We start from the raw sequence: 21,413 nt of genomic DNA, 5'->3' as shown, positions 1-21,413 counted from the left end.
AATGCATCCTGAGACTGTTGATTTGGTCCAGAAACAGTATAAATGCTGTCTAAATGAACCTTAAATGATGTTGAAATATTTCCACTGACCACTTTTGAACTAGTTTTGAACCTTGTAAGGAGGTTCTCTGAACGTCTAAATCGGACGTACAGAAGACGTCAAAAAAAGACGTCATAAAAACTTTCATTCTGGCCCCTCAGTGGACGTCTTTTCAACGTCTGCAAAGACATAAAAAGACGTCCACTGGACGTAACTTTGCACAGTGGGTATCCCCGCAGCATTTAGACAGACATTTCCAACGGATTCAAACAGGGCAAAAGACATCACCACGGCGATTGGTAGGCTACATTTACGTTATAGCCGCGGATATGAGACCTTACTATTTACCATTCATTCTATCATCACCATTATAGCTTACAGGGAATCCAAAGTGCACCCAAATACCAGACCTGTTGGTTATTAGAGGATCTTCTATTTCTGGTCTGTTAAACGCATTAGCCATTTTGCAACGAGCCTTTAGCGCGTACTGAGTGAGCGAGCGCCTAGGTTTTAAGAACATGCTTAATGTAATTGAGCCCCGTTACAATATTCCTTCACGAGCCCATGTCAGACAGACCGTAATTCCTGCTTTGTTCCCAAAAACATAAGCCCTATAGAGAACCAATTGAGTAAAAACACACTCAATATAAAGAGTTATAGAGTTCCATATAAAAAGTTACATCTTTGTATTTGTTCATAACTAATATAACATTTTCTTTTTTTTTTTTTTATAAGGAGCTGTTTTTGTTTTATACAGTATGCTGCTAAGAAAACACCATAGAAGATGGGTAAAGAATAGCTCCATCATTGTTCAATGTAAAAAAAAAAAAACATACTTTGTTAGTTTTAATAAATAAAACATTTTTTAAAAATCAAGGAAATTTATCTGCCAATTTTTTCTTTTTGCTGTATCTAAAATGTACCGAACCGTACCGAACCGAACCGTGACACCAGTGTATTGTATCGAACCGAACCGTGAATTTTGTGAACCGTTACACCCCTAACATATATATTGGTTAAAAATATCGGTTATCGGTCTACTTGATCTATTGTAATCGGTATCGTCATCGGCCTTGAAAAACACTTACGGTCGACCGCTAGATTGAACAAATGAAGTCTTTCTGAGAAACTGAACAAGATTAAGTTAGTTATGCTTAAAAAAGTATCTGTCAGTGGGTGTGAACTTTTTTCCCTATTAAATTAAGTAGATTTTTCTCAGCCCATTAGCATATATTTGGTCATGTTTTAATCATAAATTCATTTAATTTTGATAAATTTCTCATAAAATGGGAATTTGCATTTTATGTAATTTTGCTTAAAGTAAGTGCATGCTGCTGAAGTAGAACACTTTTTTCTTTTCTTTTTGCGGTTACAGTAAAAGGTATTTCCTGGGGTATTTAAACCTTTTTGTTTTATTTTATTTTATAAAATGAATTAAAATGGAATTAAATGGACATAATGGACATTTGTTGGAAATGGAAGTTGTATTTCCAAAATTTGAACCATTGCTATTACAAAAAATTTACATTTAGCGACCATATTGACATTGTGTTCCTTTGGATTTATTCTTTATATTTTCTTTACTTGGTCTTATAAAAGGGCTTTAAAAGTCTTAAATGTACCTTGCTACCTGCAGAATCCCTTTTCATTTCTTCTTTAAACACATTTGAAAAAGGTATTTTTTTTCTTTATTATTAATTCAAAGTAATTCAATGGTTGTTTGACTTCCATTGATTTCCATTGTATGAATTTAAAATAGGTAAAACATGACTTAAAATAGCTTCCTCTTGTGTTTTGCAAAAAAAAAAACAAAGTCATGAGGATGAGTAAGTGCTTACAATCTTTTTTGATGATCTGTCCCTTTGATTATGAAGATAAAAATGTGTCCGTCCCCTTCAGTGAACAGTTAAAAAGACATACTGCTCAGACCCATCTGTTGGGTGGTGGCCTGAAGCTGTCCTTGAAATGTGACTTCTGTGGATTTAACTGTCCTATCTTGAGAGTGATGTGTGGGATATTTTCATTGACAGCTGTTGGAAGTCATTGTAAATAAGAATGTGATCAAAAATTTGGTTTACTACGAAAATTTTATGTTTTTTTAGCACAATAATACTTGACATTTCCTCCGTTTTCTTGTCTACTCTATGCTTTCCTGTACCGGGAAGATAAAGTGCCTTAAATTGAATTTTACAGGAAGGCCAGAATTGAACTTTCATTTACAGGAAGGCTGGAAAAAAGAAAGTGAGCTTCTCATGCCTGCCATGTTTGTTGGGTACAAAGGTATGTGAGATAGGAATACGATCAATACATTCATTAACTCAAATCACAGAAGAGGCTGTCCTCTCCGTTCTCTCAACAGCATTTGTGAGTAGATCCTTTACAGCTAGATGGGAGTTTTTCAACTTCAGCTCACATTGTTGACTGTTACCTCTGTTCTGTACTGGATGCAAATAGGTCTTTCTACAAAGCAGATGCCATTTGTGTACATACGTTTAAAAAAAAAAAAAAATCACAGTAGAATTTTAAATAATAAAAGCTTAAGCCAACTTCATTTTTGGTGCAGTAATCTTTTAAGCTAAAGCTTTGGCCGTCTTGTGGATTTTAAGCATGATGTTTTGAAATATGGCATTGTGCCTGCAGTCACAGCCTACTGAGAGCCAACAGATGCTTCCTATCTTTCCTTTATTCCCTCTGCTCCTCCACCCTTATTTTCTTGGAGTAATCTTTCCCTCACCATCGGCCCCATATGGCTTTGTGCCCTTTCGCCCAGTGGGCACGGCATGGCATGTTCCACCCACGCCAATGCAGGATCCTTAGGAAGCCAGCAGTGTCTGATAGTCTGACAACTGTTGAACAAAGAGTCATTTTCTTTTCCTGTTGTGGAAGCATAATTGGAATTACAGACTGGGCATTTGGGAGATTTCCTGGTGATTAGTTTTCATCAAAGAAGAAAATATTAAGAATGTTTTTGCGGCACATCATCACGTTACTTGCGTTTGAAAAGAAGCATTTGGAAAGAAGGTTTGGCTCATGTGAACAAGACACAAATTGATTTGTATGGTATTTAATGAAATAGAAGCTTTTATGGCCACATCTCAATCATACCTCAGCATGGGGCTTCACATGATTGAGGCATTCAGGGATGAGCAACATTCTTGGGATCCAACACGGGACGAGTTTTGTTGATGAGCCGCTTACATTCATAGTTGAAGTATTAGCTCATTCAAAAAAAAAGACATTTTGTAGGGATTTTTTGGCCCTCGTATTCCTATTAACCTATATGATTTCATGATTTTCTTCAACAAGATGTTCAAGTTTCTGTTTTCCATACAATGAAAGTGACCTAAAAAGGGACTCACCAAAGTTGTGCACTATATTTCAAAGTTATTATATGACCTCAGAAGAAAATATAGCTGTCAAATTGTATTTTCAGCGAGTTTTTATTGTGCTTTTTGTCATTTTCGAAGCATAACAACACAAGGTCACCATTCACTTTCATTGTATGGAAAAGAGCAGCGTGAACATTCTGCTAAGTATCCCCCCTTTTCTTTCCACAGAAGAAAGTCATGTGGTTTGTAACAACATGGGGATGAGTTAATAATGACAGGATTTTTATATTTTTGGGTGAACTGTGTGTTTATGTTAGTATTAACTCTAGAGCTAGAGATATTGAGAGGAGTTGTCGGAAATTAGTAAATTTTTATCCCTCCTGTCCTGATGTGAAGGATGTTTGCTGGTTTGACTCAACAGCCCCACCAATCAGCCCCACACGGGTTTGTAAACTAATGTAGCATAATTTCCCAAGCTCTCCCTCTCGCCCTCTGGCTTTCTCTAAGAATTTGGCTGCTCTTAATCCTGGTTGTAGGTGTCACTGAAATTTGATGTTTTGTTGGCTCAGTCAGCAGTGCGCTGGATTCATGCCATACACATGACCGCACACACACGCTTTCGGTGTCTTGTTTGTCTTTCATCCGGATGCTCACTTATTTGAGTTTTATATGAAACAGCCTTCAGGCCACTTGGAGGTCATTGGTGCCCTTTTTAATCCATGGAAGAAGAAAGAGCTGTATATATTGTTACAATTTAAAATAACTGCTTTCTATTTTAATGTCATAAAATGTAATTTAATCTTGTGACAGCAAAGCTAAATTTTCAGCATCATTACTTCCGACTTCAATGTTGATCCTTCAGAAATCGATCTAGTATGCGAATTGGGTGCTCAAGAAACCTTTTGCATTATGATTATCAATGTTAAATATAATTGTGCTGCTTAATATTTTTAATATTTATTTTTCTTTGTGCTGGGAAAGGCAGCTCCTGAGCACACAGTGCTCACATTCTCCCTCTTGTTCGCTGTCAGCGTTAACAGTTCTGTCTAAAATAAATAAAGTCTGTCTAATAATCAGATTACAATACAATACAAATACAAAAAGTATTATAAAGATTGCTTTTATATTATTAGTAATAGAAATTTAATTTGACAAACCTTGCAAATTTTTGAATCCAGCTGTGAAATTTTGTGAAGTGTGCATTTATTTATCCACAATTGAATGCTTTAAACTTTAAACTCATGATTTCTAATTATGCTGTGCTTGATGCATTTGCCCACTGTTATATTCATGTCATTTTCTCTGTGTGCTGTATGTAAAATGAGTGCTACCCTGGTTTTATTTAAAAAATATGATTCCCAGTGCCCACAAACTTCCCAGAATACTGAGTGCCCTGCTGGTTACAGTGTTTACTTCCATTGTAATTATATTTTTATTAAATATTTATTTATTTGTGAAAAATACTTTGTCATCTAAAGTATAATTATGTTTATTTTACACATTTGTTTTTTAATCCATTCTCAAATTATTTCAGATTTCTTAAAAATGTATTAAAATTTGTAAAAAATTATATTGGCTTTATATCGGCTATCGCCCCCCCTGCATTCCAAGATATCGGCATCGGCTGTCAAAAAAACCAATATCCGTCGGCCACTAATTACAACTCTAGTTGCATGAATAGACTATCTTTGTCTTACCAGTTTCTGAAATCAGGCTTTTCACAGCGTTCTCTGAAAAATGGAGGCCAGACCAGCAGTTTTTGGTTTATGCTGTTCACCTCCCTCAGGAGCATTTTTTTTTTTCAGTTTGCGGGAGGTTTTGGCCATCCTCCAAGCTAAAAAAAATTGTCTAACTGGTTAATAAAGTTGCTGATGGAACATTCTCCTTATGGACTCTTGAATATGCCTTAATTAAATGTCATGGGAAAAATAAAGATTGACAGATTGTTTTCCAACTGTACAGTTTCTTTGGTGTCCAAATTTCTGTTCCTTAGGGTTAAAATAATATTGTTTTTTTTTTTTTTGGGGGGGGGGTTCACATAATCAAATTAACTTGCGTGTGTGTATATATAAACAACACTAAAACATTTTTTAAAAACAACAAACATTCTTGGGAAGCAGTCAGAGCCAATTTTTGTAGATCATGAAATTTGTGTCTTACCTTCTGGAAAAAACTTACAGGCATGCAAGACAGTCGTACAAGAATGGACCTATTAGGTCTTTGATGTTTTAAGTCTGCCACGGAACGCCCTAGAATGTAGCACGTGACCTTCACAGATGTTCTTCTAGTGTTTGCACTTACTGAGGGTATAACATTGTCTACTTACATCTCTCTGTGTGTCTTTGTTGCAGGCTCTGTGTTGGATGTTATAAAGCACATTATTTCAAAAGGGGAACACAAGAACGGTGTACTGGATGAACCCAGTATAGCTACTGTGCTGAAAGAGGTCCTTCAGGGTCTTGAGTACCTTCACAAAAATGGACAGATCCACAGGTAATACACTTTTGGAAAAGTTTTGGAACACTTGACTTAAAAATGTCATTTGTCATTATTTACTTAATGTTCTAAACCATATGCTGTATTCTGTTCAACACAAAAGGAGAATTTAGAAGAAGATTCACACAGCTTGCTTTTTAATAGTGACCACATCTTTGAAACTCCAACAATGTCAAAATAACTAAAAATAAATGAATGAAACATTGTCCAATTTGTGAACCAAATCAACTTATTTGTTGAAAAGAACTGGCTTGAAAGAATGATTTATTTATAAATTGGACCATTCTGGCAGAGTTGAGGAATTTGGACTCTTGGACTTATTATGAATAAACTTGGATGGTTATGTACGTTCGGGTAGATATGTACTCGAACTTGACACAGACAGTTTTTGGACAGTTGAATCAACATCTTGGATAGCATAAACAACTAAAAACGAACAACATAAAATTAAAATATCAAGACATAAAAAACATCTCCCATTCAAACTCAACTGGTTAAGGTCTTGGACACGACTTTGACTCGACAAGATGAACTCGGACCCAATATTATAAATCTAGTTCTTAATTAATCAAATTATTTGGGATAGACTTTTGGCCTGTTTTTCATGCAAATAACACCATATGATTCAGAAGTTTTGTAATGTACAACCCGAATTCCGGAAAAGTTGGGGCGTTTTTTAAATTTTAATAAAATGAAAACTAAAAGACTTTCAAATCACATGAGCCAATATTTTATTCACGATAGAACATAGATAACATAGCAAATGTTTAAACTGAGAAAGTTTACAATTTTATGCACAAAATGAGCTCATTTCAATTTTGATTTCTGCTACAGGTCTCAAAATAGTTGGGACGGGGCATGTTTACCATGGTGTAGCATCTCCTTTTCTTTTCAAAACAGTTTGAAGACGTCTGGGCATTGAGGCTATGAGTTGCTGGAGTTTTGCTGTTGGAATTTGGTCCCATTCTTGCCTTATATAGATTTCCAGCTGCTGAAGAGTTTGTGGTCGTCTTTGACGTATTTTTCGTTTAATAATGCGCCAAATGTTCTCTATAGGTGAAAGATCTGGACTGCAGGCAGGCCAGGTTAGCACCCGGACTCTTCTACGACGAAGCCATGCTGTTATTATAGCTGCAGTATGTGGTTTTGCATTGTCCTGCTGAAATAAACAAGGCCTTCCCTGAAATAGACGTTGTTTGGAGGGAAGCATATGTTGCTCTAAAACCTTTATATACCTTTCAGCATTCACAGAGCCTTCCAAAACATGCAAGCTGCCCATACCGTATGCACTTATGCACCCCCATACCATCAGAGATGCTGGCTTTTGAACTGAACGCTGATAACATGCTGGAAGGTCTCCCTCCTCTTTAGCCCGGAGGACACAGCGTCCGTGATTTCCAACAAGAATGTCAAATTTGGACTCGTCTGACCATAAAACACTATTCCACTTTGAAATAGTCCATTTTAAATGAGCCTTGGCCCACAGGACACGACGGCGCTTCTGGACCATGTTCACATATGGCTTCCTTTTTGCATGATAGAGCTTTAGTTGGCATCTGCTGATGGCACGGCGGATTGTGTTTACCGACAGTGGTTTCTGAAAGTATTCCTGGGCCCATTTAGTAATGTCATTGACACAATCATGCCGATGAGTGATGCAGTGTCGTCTGAGAGCCCGAAGACCACGGGCATCCAATAAAGGTATCCGGCCTTGTCCCTTACGCACAGAGATTTCTCCAGTTTCTCTGAAACTTTTGATGATGTTATGCACTGTAGATGATGAGATTTGCAAAGCCTTTGCAATTTGAGGTTGAGGAACACTGTTTTTAAAGTTTTCCACAATTTTTTTACGCAGTCTTTCACAGATTGGAGAGCCTCTACCCATCTTTACTTCTGAGAGACTCTGCTTCTCTAAGACAAAGCTTTTATAGCTAATCATGTTACAGACCTGATATCAATTAACTTAATTAATCACTAGATGTTCTCCCAGCTGAATCTTTTCAAAACTGCTTGCTTTTTTAGCCATTTGTTGCCCCCGTGCTAACTTTTTTGAGACCTGTAGCAGGCATTAAATTTTAAATGAGCTAATTAAGTGGATAAAAGTGTAAAATTTCTCAGTTTAAACATTTGCTATGTTATCTATGTTCTATTGTGAATAAAATATTGGCTCATGTGATTTGAAATTCCTTTAGTTTTCATTTTATTAAAATTTAAAAAACGTCCCAACTTTTCCGGAATTCGGGTTGTAGAGCACAAGTTTATATGGACCATTTTTATTATAATTCATGGTGCTGTACAGACTTTTGTTGTGCAGTATAAAAATATATCTTTAGCGTGCTACAGAAAAAACAAGACTGGACCGGTTTCAACACAAAGGAGGTTTGTTGGATGCCTGTGGACTGAGACTCCATTTAATCAGCTTAATTTTAGGCGATGAATGATGGAATTAATGAATTCTGTTCAGAATCAACATCTGCTTAAGTTTCCAATGGAAATCCATGGAAAAACTAAGGGAGCCGTCCAGTCTAATTCGTACCCTTCAGTCTTTTATCACTAAATCTTTAAATCATACCAATCTCAGTTGATGTAGGCTGAGCATATACAGCCGTTTCATTGGCAGTCTTTTACTAAGCTCATCAAAGATTCCTTTGCTAGTTTATCAGAGACATTCATCTTCAGACGTCAATACTGTCTTTGCGGTGATGACTCACTGATGGTTAATTTAAATCATCTGTCTCTCCCTTTTTATATTAATTGCTTTTTTCATATCCCTTGTTGCCTCTACAAATGCACAGGCCTGTTAAAGCAGACAGTGTAAATAATTCACAGGCTTTTAGTCTGGTTAAGTACCCATGACTTGAAAGCTTGACTCTGAATCTCAATGAAGGAGACCTTGTCTTTTTGCTTCTGCTGCGCCGCCAGTGTGACGGGAGGTAATTTTTGACTTATTAGAAGCTTTTGAGTGTTATTTTGAGATGTCTGAAAAAAAGGTGTTTGCAATTTTCTTTCAGACACATTTTTTGGAAGATGGACTGAGTTTTATCATGTAGCCTGATTTTTGTCCAATGTTGAGGTTTAGAGATGCACCGAAAGTTCGGAAACCGATTAAGCAAAAAGACCAAATAATGACGTGACGCAGTCAAATAGCAGCAAAGATGACGGCAGTATGGAACCATTTAAAACTGCCTGAGAAAGAATTATCTAATACACAAACAAATTTGACAATGCGATATGTGCAACAAACGTCTTTCAAAATTCATAATGAGAATCATTTATAAATCTGCTCTTGTCAACAAAAAGAAGCATTGAGATCTTCCTGCGGGTTTCTGCCAAAATAAAAGCTGAGAAAAAGCAAGCACTCCATCATCATTAATAAATGTTGTTATTGTAATTTTACTGTTGTTCTGTAAAATAAAATATAAAAGACAATAATAAGGATAATAATTAATAATTACAACAGCTCTATTAATACATTTATTATAGCATTCACACATAGTGTTCAGTGGGATCTAATATTTTCTAATGTTTTAAAATAAGTCTCTTCTGCTCAGAAAGGCTGCGTTTATTTGTAAAGTAAAAAATATATGCCTGATTCAAGTCTCACAAATGTCTGAAAAATATTATTTCACTAACTTATTCATTTTAAGTTAAATTGAAGTTGCGAGCGCAATATATATCGCAGAATAATAAAATATCGCAATGTCATTTTTTCCCAAACATATAATATATATATATTAGGGATGTCCAGATCCGATCACGTGATCGGAAATCGGGCCCGATCGCGTGGTTTCAGACTCGATCGGAATCGGACGTTACCTCCCGATCAGGACTCGGATATATATATATTCTCATTAATTTTTAACACATCTTTTGTTATGCGGTGGCACAGAGTTAGACCCTTTTGACTCCACACAGAAACAGCAACGCGTGCGGCATGACATCACTTTGTTTTCAAGAGCTGGTGTGAATAAATATAGATTAAAACTCAAAGAGACATGATAGTTTGCGCATGACCTGATATTTCATTCGGACTCAGGATACAGCGAGATGAACATCACAGAGCGCTAAACTCTCATGCAGTGTGTGTTTCATTCATACTCGAAGCCGGAGCGCTCTCTCGCGCTGATATCAGGAAATTCCTAATATGGACAAAAGCGTCCAGCTATGCTGTGGTGCGCACAGGAAAACAGAAACTTATGCAAACACGAAGACATTAATATACGATCACGACAATAAATTGTTCTTCAAGTCATCTCCAGCAGGTGATAAATAAAGTATGAACAATGCAGTGCTGATTGACATAGTATTTATTACAGTATAGAAACTATTCTGCATTATTATGTGATAAACAGTGTTTGTAGTATATAAACAAATCATTATTATTTGTTATTGACCAGCATTTATAGATTTCTAAGCCAATTAAAAGCTAGAAATTAGAGAAAAAATAAAGTTGCCTATACTACCAGTCAGAAGTTTTTGAACAGTAAGCTTGTTAAGGTGTGTTTTTTTTTTTTTTTTAAGAAGTCCCTTCTATTCACCAAGCCTGCATTTATTTGATCCAAAGTACAGCAAAACAGTAAGATTTTGAAATATTTTTACTAGCCTATTTAAAATAGCTGCTTTATATTTGAATATATTTCAAAATGTAATTTATTGAAGATCCTGGATCTGTTTTTTCGCTCTTCTTTATTCTTTTTTTTATGTATTATAGAAGTATCGGATCGGGACTCGGTATCGGCAGATACTCAAAATCAAATGACTCGGACTCGAGGACAAAAAAACCTGATCGGGACATCCCTAATATATATATATATATATATATATATAGACACGTTAATTTTAATTTTTTTGTTTATGTATAGGTATACACAGAGGAAGTCTTGGCCTAATGGTTAGAGAGTCGTACTCGCAATCAAACGGTTGTGAGTTCGAGTCTCGGGCCGGCAGGAATTGTGGGTGGGGGGAGTGCATGTACAGTTCTCTCTCCACCTCCAATACCACGACTGAGGTGCCCTTGAGCAAGGCACCAAACCCCCAACTGCTCCCCGGGCGCCGCAGCATAAATGGATGCCCACTGCTCCGGGTGTGTGTTCACAGTGTGTGTGTGTGCACTTTGGATGGGTTAAATGCATAGCACGAATTCTGAGTATGGGTCACCATACTTGGCCGTATGTCACGTCACTTAAGTCACTTATAGGTTTCTTTTAATATAGAACCGGTGTATAGTGCCGGTGTACTTATGAAACATGCTACCTATTAGATTGTGCTACCAAAAATATATTAACAGGGTAGGAATGGGTGGGTAGGTTTAGCCACACAAGTCTTTAGACTTTAAGCATGTGTCAGGCCTGTAATCTGAATCAAAAGAGAGAAAAGTGAAGAGGTTTTTTTGCATGTGCAGCAAGGAGGTAGTCACACATTATCCTCCACATCGCTAAAGGATGCAATTAGACACTGTGTCTTAAGACTGGCATGAAGTCAGTTTTCAAAAAGGAGTGAAGCAGCAAAATTTTTTATCATACTAACCATCCTATTAAGTCCAGCTGATGGGCATAAAAATAACTCTTTCACCCTGGCCCCAGTTTAAGAACAGTCTGTTTGTCAATGTAAGGCTTTGATTCACCTCTGCTCTGGTGTGATTGGACTCAAATGGACTTTTTGGGTCTGTCTTCACATTGAGACTCTCTTTGTTATGGGTGTCAGCTGGGGAAACCAGAATGTGCTGTCATGGCTCCCACAGAGGGTGACATCATTGCTCGTGCTGTATGTGATCTGTATCGCTTAGATCTCAGGAAACCGTTCCGCTTTTGTTCGGTCATTCTTCAGATTGCCTAGTTCCATCTGGGTTTTATATGGTGGTGGAGTTGCATACTGGAAAGTTTTTGAATAACTGATTAGGGTGGATCCATGGAGTATAATTAAAAGTCAATTGAAAAGTCAAGTTGCGATACCGAACAGCACAAAAAAACAGCCTAAACCAACCGCCTGCTGATTGCATATAGCTACAGATCCATTCATTATCATGAATGTTTTCTGGAAACAATGTGAATGTTCGGAAATGTCTGTGCATAAATACAATGTGTGATCAGTGCGTCAAGAGCACTCATACATGCATTATTATAACTATATTAATTATAATTATAACTATATTATATTAATATATTAGACAAATATATATATTAGACAAATATATATATTAATATATACACACACATACTAGGGCTGGGTTTTGAGACAAATTTCATGATTCACAAATTTTCACTCATTCACAAACTCATTCAATATTATTTTGGATACACATCAGGAGCAGTACATGCAAAATTTACTCAAGAAAAAAAAAGCTCAACTAATGCTGTAAAATATACATGACAGTCAGTTGGTACTACATTACTATAATATTGAAGGTTAAAATTGAGTGATTTGTGGTACAACTGCTTAAATTACACGAAGTTTTTTAAATAATAAAATTACATAACAATATTTTTACTTCAATTCCTTTTTTATATATATATATATATATATACTGTACTCTGTGTAAAAAAAAATATGCAAGCAATTATCAGTCATGCTCACGGACAGCAGGAGTGTTACCAACCACTCTAATCGTCTCCAAACATCTGCTACACTTCAGGAACACCTCCAAACGCGCCTGAGTTTGGAGTGGACATGTGTTAGTGTGTTTTGATTTCCCCAGCAGGAGTGAATAACTGGTGCCTCTCAGAATATGTTGGTCTGTGTGTGTGTGTGTGTGTGTGTGTGTGGGGGAGGGGGGCGGAGGTGGGTCTTATACTGCAAAAAGGTTGCAATTATGGTTTTGCACCCCTGAAGCACATAATTGGATAGCGTCATGGCAAGAGAATGTGACTTTTATGATAAAAGAAACAAAGTCTTCTCATTATGTTCAAAAGTTAATTTACTTTACTGTCGGTCAGCGGCTTCAACATACTTCAAATCTCTGCTGCCCCCAGCTGGACTGTCAGATATAATGCATGAAGAATTACACTTCAATTTTAGAAGGCTCTTGTCACAGGATTTGTCTTGTAATTAATTTAATAAATGATGCAAATAATATATTAAAGTGAACTGCCTATTAATGTGAGCTGACTTTAATCATGTTGAATATATTCTTATTGGTTCCAGCGGCGTCTTTACTCTTTAATATAATTTCACACCACGGTTCTGAATACATTATTGAGAGGGTGATATTGCTTTTAAGTTAATATAGAATAATGCACACCATTTCTGGTGAATTTTGAATATTTTTTATTGCAATTGAAAATAATTTCATTTTAGTACACTTTCTATACACAAAGCTGTATGCCTATAGTATAATAAAACATGACTTCATTCTGATTTAATCTTCCGTCAGTAGCTCTTTAGTATGCTTAATTTATCATATTCATGCTACTGTCGCATGACAATGTTTTTGTCTAGTGTTAAGGAACTAAATTAAACACTTTTTTGGGTTACATTGTCAGTACAGACGCCCATTTGAGCGATCTACATCTGTATTCTTGCACAGCTGTTTGTGTGTCTAAAGACAGACTCCCTGTGTTTGTCCGCAGGGATCTCAAAGCTGGAAACATCCTGCTGGGGGAGGACGGATCAGTGCAAATCGCAGGTACCAACTTTCTCATTAACTGCACGCACTTTCTGCCTAACAGTGAAATATACCCATTATAGTCCAGACAATGCAAAAAGCACATACTGCTGTGATATTTAAAGAGAGAATTCGATATATTTCTGGCTGAAGAGAGTGCTTTTTTTTTCTTGCCTGTCAGTTAATTATTTGTCTTATTTTGTTTAAAATTTAAGATTTTTAAATATTTTTGAAAGACGTTTCTTATGCTCACCAAGGCCACATTTATTTGAATAAAAATAAATTACAGACAGTAATATTGTAAAATATTTGTACAATTTAAAATAACTGTTTTCTGTTTCAATGTGTTATAAATGTAATTTATTCCTGTGACGCAAAGCTGAATTTTCAGCGTACATATTTTTTAAAAATCTTTAGATTTCGGTGTAAGTGCCTTCTTAGCCACTGGTGGTGACATGACTCGAAATAAAGTGCGGAAGACGTTTGTGGGAACGCCATGTTGGATGGCTCCAGAAGTGATGGAGCAGGTAAGTATTCCCACCCAACAACCAGGACTCATTTAAACTCATACAATGAACAAGTGCACACAAATCCTGATTCCAGTGAAGAAGATACAGTGGGCCAAAGGTCCTGAGATCACATGGTATTAAATTGGAAAAATGCCAAATAGAAGCATTTTCATCTCACTGTATGTGGACTGAATTACATGGACAATTAAAGCACTTATTTTGTCCTTTTAAAGTCTAAAGACTTCAGTGTGGTGTGAAATTGCCTGTAACTGCTGGCATATGGATGCATCTCTCGTGTTAAACAGATCTGTGACTGTTTGTGTGCAGGTGAAAGGTTACGACTTCAAAGCAGACATCTGGAGTTTTGGGATCACAGCCATCGAGCTGGCCACAGGCGCCGCTCCTTACCATAAATACCCTCCTATGAAGGTGAGGATAGAGCAGGAGATACAGTCCCATATGCACTCTATTGAATCTCACAGCTGTTTTAAGACACTCATGCATCCCTCTACTGTGAAACATGTTTTTATAGCATGTTGGGTGTGTTTGTGTTTGCAGGTGTTGATGTTGACCCTGCAGAATGATCCGCCTTGCCTTGAGACTGGAATCACAGATAAAGAGATGTTGAAGAAATATGGGAAATCCTTGAGGAAAATGATCTCGTTGTGTTTGCAGAAGGACCCGGAGAAAAGGTGCTGAGTAGAGCCGCCATGATCTTGTTGGGTCATGTGTGAAAAGTACAAGATTGGGTTCGGTGTTTTTTAATGTCTCTCTTTCTCATGCTCATCAGAGCTGCATGAGAATTTTACAATTCAGTAACAGTAATATTGTGAAATATTGTCACAATTTAAAATAAAATTGCCTGAAGAAACAAATTTACTGCAAATGTATTTCAATAGTGTTTGCTTTATAGGCCAACGTCATTAGAACTCCTAAAACATAAATTCTTCCAGAAAGCCAAGGTAAGAGTCTTACTTCCAGGACTTTTTATTTTATTTTATTTGATTGTTCCATCCTACTCAGTAATCATGTATTCACCCTAATGTTGTTGTTGTTGTTTTTTTTGGCAAATGTGTATGCGTTTATTATGTTTAAATGTTTTTATATTACAAAAAATTACAATTACCACTATTATACTCAAAACAGGACAATGCAACTCAAAAAGATGCCTATGTCTTCTGAATCCATTCACACTATATCTGAATCTAAATGCAGAGGTGTAGCTTGAAAATAACTGTGAATGCAAACTTAAATTTCATGTTACACAGATTCAATTTTAAATTGTATCACCTTGGCACAGTTACATACCGAAATGAATTTGGCATACAAATATTAACCCATTTTTCCTCACATATAGAGATAGAAAGTTCCCTCTCCCAAACAAGCCTAGTATTAAAAACTGCTTGTCCTTCAAATGTAACAGTAAGAACCTTATATAACAAACTCACTGACTTCTTTCCAGGTGTTTGAAAAAGTAGTTTTTCTATAGGAGTCAGACTTCTATTAGTACATAACAAGGTATCTTTCAAAATATAGTATAATAAATAAAATATATAATAAAATAAATTATAATAAAAATAGGTAGAAAAACAAAAAAAAATCCTGTTTTAATAATTGGTGTTTGCTGTCTGTTGTGCTGCTAACTATTTGCCAAATGGAGTTCCCTGTCAACAGTTTTTAATCATTGCCCAGTAGGGGGCTGGAGATGCATTTGAGGTGAAATTGTGGTTATTACCATAATTTAGAAAAATATTAATCTTTCTGTTCTGCTTTGTTTGGCAGAATAATGAATTTCTGCAAGAGAAATTATTACAGAGAGCACCTACAATTACAGAGAGAGCGAGAAAGGTGAGGAAAATGTTTTATAATATTTTATTAGGTATTATTTCTATTGTTTTATGATGTTGTATTTTTTTATTGAGTTAATCCCAGTTTTATGACCTTTATTGTGAGATGTTTATATAGTATTAATATATGCTTCTAATACTTGTTCCCATACTTATTTATTTTAGCCAGTTTAAAATCTGGTACATAAAATTTCAGGAACATTAAAGAATACACTATCAAAAAAAGTATATTGTAAATATGTAATAAAACTAATTATTTTTTATTATAGAGTATTTTTTTACAAGAAAATACTTTTTCAGTCTTTCTACTTCCACATTTTCTCATTGAATTAAATGTGTTTATTTATTTATTTATTTTTTGTGAAATTTACTAGCAATTTCTAAGTTAAATTGTTTTAAAAGTAATCCTACATAATGTAAAGTGTACTCCAAATCAGTTTGGGAAAAAAAAGTAAATTAAAAAATAATTGATTAACTCTTTTTTTTTTTATTCTACATGATGGATGAACAGAAAAATATTATAATAAATAGAAATATTAATTAATTACAAAAAAGTAACGTTTATATATATATATATATATATATATATATATATATATATATATATATATATATATATATATATTTGTATGTGGGTCAAAGACGAAAAAGAGTTTAAGCATACAAAAAGTGTTATACTGCTTTAAACTGTTGTAGTTTTTCCCCCCAAAAATGCAAAAAGTTTTCTGTTTTATTTAATTGCAATTTTGTTTTTGTTTTTCTGAGCAAAAAATAAATATCATACATTTTCCACTGATTTACAGAAGACACCCAGTAAAATGTCATTCAGTGTAACAATCTTGTCAGGCATATTTACAACAAAAATCTATTTATGACATATTAAAAGACTAATTACTTTCACCCCAAATACTAATGGGTTGTAATTTTACATTTTTAACATTTGCCACTATCCTAGGTTTTGCCCATTTGTCAGTAAGTATTTTTGATGAATTTAAAACACAATAAAATTTTGTATGCTCCATTATTCTTTTAGATATTTTAATATGTACACCTCAGAATAAGCATGTTAGAATTTTTGCATAAATATTGTTACACTGAATGACAATGTAACATTATTTCAACCAAGTTTTGACATTTTATTCTCCAAAAACTTATTTGAAACCATAAAAGTAGACATTTTACTTACATTTAATGTGCTTTCTATGGTCACAAAATCACTTTTGTACATTTCTTTTGATGCGGACATCTTAACGTCTTTGACCCATGTACTTTATGTGCATATATCTGTGTGTGTGTGTGTGTGTGTGTGTGTGTGTGCACACATATTTGTATAATGTACTGTATGTGTATATATTTGTGTGTAGGTTCGGCGAGTTCCTGGCTCCAGTGGGAGACTCCATAAAACAGAAGATGGAGAATGGGAATGGAGCGATGATGAACTGGATGAGGAGAGCGAGGAGGGCAAAGCTGCTGTTGCTGCCTTGCGGGTAACACACACACACACAAACACACAAGCATAATTTCAGATCCTACTGAACGCGTCATTTTGAGAGCTCCAGCAGCGGTTGTTTGTGTGTGGTGTTTATGATGCTGTTGGCTGTTATGGCACCTCTCATCCCTGGCAACTGTGTTTTGTGTTTGCCGCTAAAGGAGCAGCAGTCCAAGTCGACAAGGCGACAAGTCCGTTTCTCTCATCCTCTTGAGCTGCCCCCACCCAGGGTTGTTCAGTTTTCCTGCTGATACAGATGGCTCACCTTAACAAGGAAGCACACTCAGTCAAACACAAGATTAGGGCATGCAGGAACTGGAAGTGCTAGATAATGAGACAGAAAATTTGTTTAGACAGTATATTGTTATCCAGCTTCAAGGACTAAAACAATAAAGATACTAGAGTTCAGGTTGGTGAAGGATGAACGTTGAACCTTCTCCTGTCTGTGATTAATCTGTTTCTCTGCAGATCTATGCAAGAAATAATCATGTACAGTATAAAATCATTTAGATCGCTTAATATGATAACCTCTGCTCAATATCCTGTAGCTTATACGTGCTACAGAATCACCTACTTACCTGGCTTACCTTAAACTTGACCACATACTTCTGATCTCAATGACTAAACTGTGGTAAAGCAAAAACAGTGTAACTAAACTATTCTTGCTAGGAAGAACAGAGAGACAGAATGTGTGCTTCCTGGATGCCATCTGTATTGTGTTTTTATTTATAACTTTGACATACTGATCAAATCAATGCTCCCTGATAACCATCCAGATTCTGTTTAAAAGCCTCCTCATAATGAGACTTCTCTTGGTTTAGGCACTAACATGTAATAAGGTCACTTCTGGTCACTATGATCTTTGTATTCCAGTATGAAAAGCACTTTATATCTCTTCTATCCTTGCTGATTAAAAACGTCTTACTGACCTTAAACATTTGAAGTAGTAGTGCAAGTCTCTCAGGTTAGAAGGTGGTGTTTAATTGTGTCTGTTTGGTTAAGGCTTGTGGAACACATTGGATGTATGTAGTTCATACTATTGGACTGAATATGTTTTAGGCAGATATTGTGTAATTTGGTTGCATATCTTAAAGGGATAGTTCACCCAAAAATGAAAATTACACCATGATAACCTCAAGCCACTCTTGGTCTTCTTTCAGACGAATACAGTCAGAGTTATATTAAGAAATGTCCTGCCTCTTCCAAGCATTATAATGGCAGTGAATATGGATTGAGATTTTGAAGCCCCAAAAAAGTGCATCCATCCATCATAAAAAGTGTTCCATGTGACTCTGGAAGGTTGATAAAGGCCTCCTGAAGTGAATCAATGTGTATATGAACATCAATTCACTTAAGAAAGGCCTCTGTAACCCATTCCCCCCCCCCGAAGCTGTATGGAGCACTTTTTATGATGGATGGCTGCACTTTTTTGGGCTTCAAAATCTCAACAGCTATTCACTGCCATTATAAAGCTTGGAAGAGCCAGGACATTTTTTATATAACTCTAAATGTATTAATCTAAAAGAAGAAAATCATATACACCTAGGATGGCTTGAGGCTGCGTAAATCATGAGGTAATTTTCATTTTTGGGTGAACTATCGCTTTAAAACAGTGCCAGTAGTCCTTCAGTTCTTGAAGGATATTTTACTAAAACTGTGAGTCCTTAACATCATAGCACAAGTGTAAAATAAAATGCTCATGAAGGACCTTAACTCCCTGCTTCATTCCTCACTACAGTGTGTTCAAATCCAAAGCTGAATTACAGTAACCCACACCATTATATATTATTACAAGAGACTTGATTTTGACCTTTGACCTTTTATCTCTCTCACACAGTCACCGAGAGTAAAAGAAGGACTCCAGAACACAGAGGTTTGTAAACCATGAGGAACCTTTCCAAATACCATACTAATGAACTATTCTTATGATTCCTGCTGCATGTACTACAGTGTATGTATCATATAATACTTTTTTTTTGTTGCATGCATGAGATACATAGACCTGCTGTATTTGACAGAGATTGATTTGAGATTATATTTCACAGTTTTTATGTATTTACAATGCAATTTATAAAAGTTTTTGTGTGTGTGCATGTATTTGTAGATATTCCAGCCTTTCAGCAGTCACCTCCAGCCTGAACTACCTCAAGCTGCTGGCCAGGGCCCGGCCAACCCTCAACACACTGGCCCAACTACAACCCCAACCCCGGCTGCGAACCCTGCACAGGTAGAGCAATTACACTCTATTCCAATCAAAGCTGTTGTATCAAGCATGAAATTATGATGTCACCTCAGTCTGAACAGAGAGTCTGATCCTCTGCTTCCATCCATAGGCCCCAGTTTCTGGAGGCAATGCCTCACCATCCCCCATCAGTTTAGTATTAAGGTTAAGGTAAGATGTTTTTGGTTTTGATTCATTAATTGATGTTGATCCATTGTTGCCACGAGCAGCAGATGACTTACATTTCTCCTTCTGTCCTATAGAAACTTAAAAAAGGAACTGAATGACATACGATTTGAGTTCATGCCTGGCAGAGGTAAGAGTGTAAAGATGTGGCTAATAGTCAACAATAAATCAAGCAATAAAAAGTCCACACAATACACTCTTAAAGGAATACTCCACCCTAAAATTACAATACTGTCATCATACTGTACTCACCCTCAGTCCTAGGTGTACTTTTTTCGTCTTTAGAACACAGATTTTTAGAAAAAGAATTACATTCTGGCAGTGAATAGGTCCCTCAAAGATGACGCTTGACAGAACATGTGAAATGAACGCTGGTGTAATCCATACGACCCCGGTTGATGAATCAGTGCCACTTTTTTGGGTGGAGTATCCCTTAAGTGTTCATTAGTCTTTAGAAAACCACTCAGTATTGTGGTTGAGAGTTGTCACATTTGTCAAAGGTGGTGAACATCTCAATCCATTCAATTTACACACTTGGGCAGTTCTTTTGTCCAACGTGTTTTCCTTTAAGAAGTCAGTTTATTATTAGTTCCTCTTAATCTCAGCTCTCTGCCCTCCAGCAGAGCCCAAAGCACCAATTCTCTGCATCTGCATTTTGTCAGCGCCGTGTTGTGGATTTTCAAGACTCCCAAAATAAAACATTTAGTGCCATGTGCATTTAGCTGGCTTCAGGGGAGATTTCTGATGGCCTGATGTAGTGCCTGAGAATGCTCTTCTGCCCGAACACGTCTTCATTCTGCTCTCTGTACTAACTCTAGTATGTTAGCATGTTGTGTGCAGCTGATCAGTTATGTTGTCAACCTCATTCTGGAAGATCTACAAGCTTGTCAGTTCAATGTGCAGGAGGTTATAATTTTCCAGACTTTAAGTCTTAAAGTTGGTCTAAGCGAGTCCATGAATCATGCACATTTTCTTTTTCTGTAGACACAGCTGATGGGGTTTCTCAGGAGCTGGTATCGGCTGGCTTGGTAGATGGGAGAGATTTAGTTATAGGTAAGATTTTTTTTTTTTTTTAAGAAATTAAGACTTATTGAACAAGAATGCATTAAATTGATCAAAAGGGATAATTCTGGCATTCATAATCTTACAAAAGATTATATGTAAAATAAATGCTATTTGTTGTATTTCTTTTCATCAAAGAATGTTGATTCTAAAATAAAAGCATCACAGTTTACAAAAAAAAATTAACCATTTTCAACATAAATGATTAGCAAATGTTTCTAAAAAACCAAATCACACATTAGATTTCTAGTAATGGCTGCTGAATTAAAAAAAATAATAAAATTGTTTTGCATCACCAAAATAAATTACATATTAAGAATAAAATAGAAAATAGTTATTTAAAATTCAATATTTCAAAATATTACTGATTTTACTTCATATGTACAGAATTACAGTAATTATATATAATTGCTATATATAAGCCTATAAGGATTTCTACTGAAAGTTAAATTGATGTGCAATATGTAAAGATAATTGTTAACTATAATACCTCTGTTTTGTGTCATTTCAGTGGCTGCTAATTTGCAGAAGATAGTCGAAGAGCCTCATTCCAATAAAAATGTCACATTTAGACTGGTGAGTGACTTCTGTTTTGGTTAAAGCCCCTGTGTGCTAGTCCTCTCTGGTGTTTTGCA

General features: G+C 35.8%; 1 protein-coding gene across 3 annotated transcripts in view; it reads left to right on the top strand.

The window, feature by feature from the left end:
- The window catches only part of oxsr1b (oxidative stress responsive kinase 1b), a 61,415-nt gene that overhangs the window by 38,278 nt on the left and 1,724 nt on the right, over positions 1-21,413 (top strand). For 2 of the 3 annotated variants that reach the window (XM_059524622.1, XM_059524625.1), the window contains exons 4-18: positions 5,720-5,861; positions 13,430-13,485; positions 13,882-13,991; positions 14,301-14,402; positions 14,532-14,665; positions 14,887-14,935; positions 15,756-15,821; positions 17,185-17,307; positions 17,471-17,539; positions 19,147-19,182; positions 19,414-19,536; positions 19,643-19,701; positions 19,794-19,846; positions 20,701-20,769; positions 21,290-21,354. In XM_059524622.1, the coding sequence (XP_059380605.1) occupies positions 5,720-5,861; positions 13,430-13,485; positions 13,882-13,991; positions 14,301-14,402; positions 14,532-14,665; positions 14,887-14,935; positions 15,756-15,821; positions 17,185-17,307; positions 17,471-17,539; positions 19,147-19,182; positions 19,414-19,536; positions 19,643-19,701; positions 19,794-19,846; positions 20,701-20,769; positions 21,290-21,354 (1,256 nt within the window). The remainder of the gene's footprint in view (positions 1-5,719; positions 5,862-13,429; positions 13,486-13,881; positions 13,992-14,300; positions 14,403-14,531; positions 14,666-14,886; positions 14,936-15,755; positions 15,822-17,184; positions 17,308-17,470; positions 17,540-19,146; positions 19,183-19,413; positions 19,537-19,642; positions 19,702-19,793; positions 19,847-20,700; positions 20,770-21,289; positions 21,355-21,413) is intronic. The other variant, XM_059524623.1, reaches the window with a different exon arrangement.

This window comes from Carassius carassius, chromosome 35, assembly GCF_963082965.1.
Source record: "Carassius carassius chromosome 35, fCarCar2.1, whole genome shotgun sequence".
Classification (NCBI taxonomy): Eukaryota; Metazoa; Chordata; class Actinopteri; order Cypriniformes; family Cyprinidae; genus Carassius; species Carassius carassius.
Note: the sequence above shows the minus strand (reverse complement) of the source record. Positions and strands in the feature narration are given on the sequence as shown.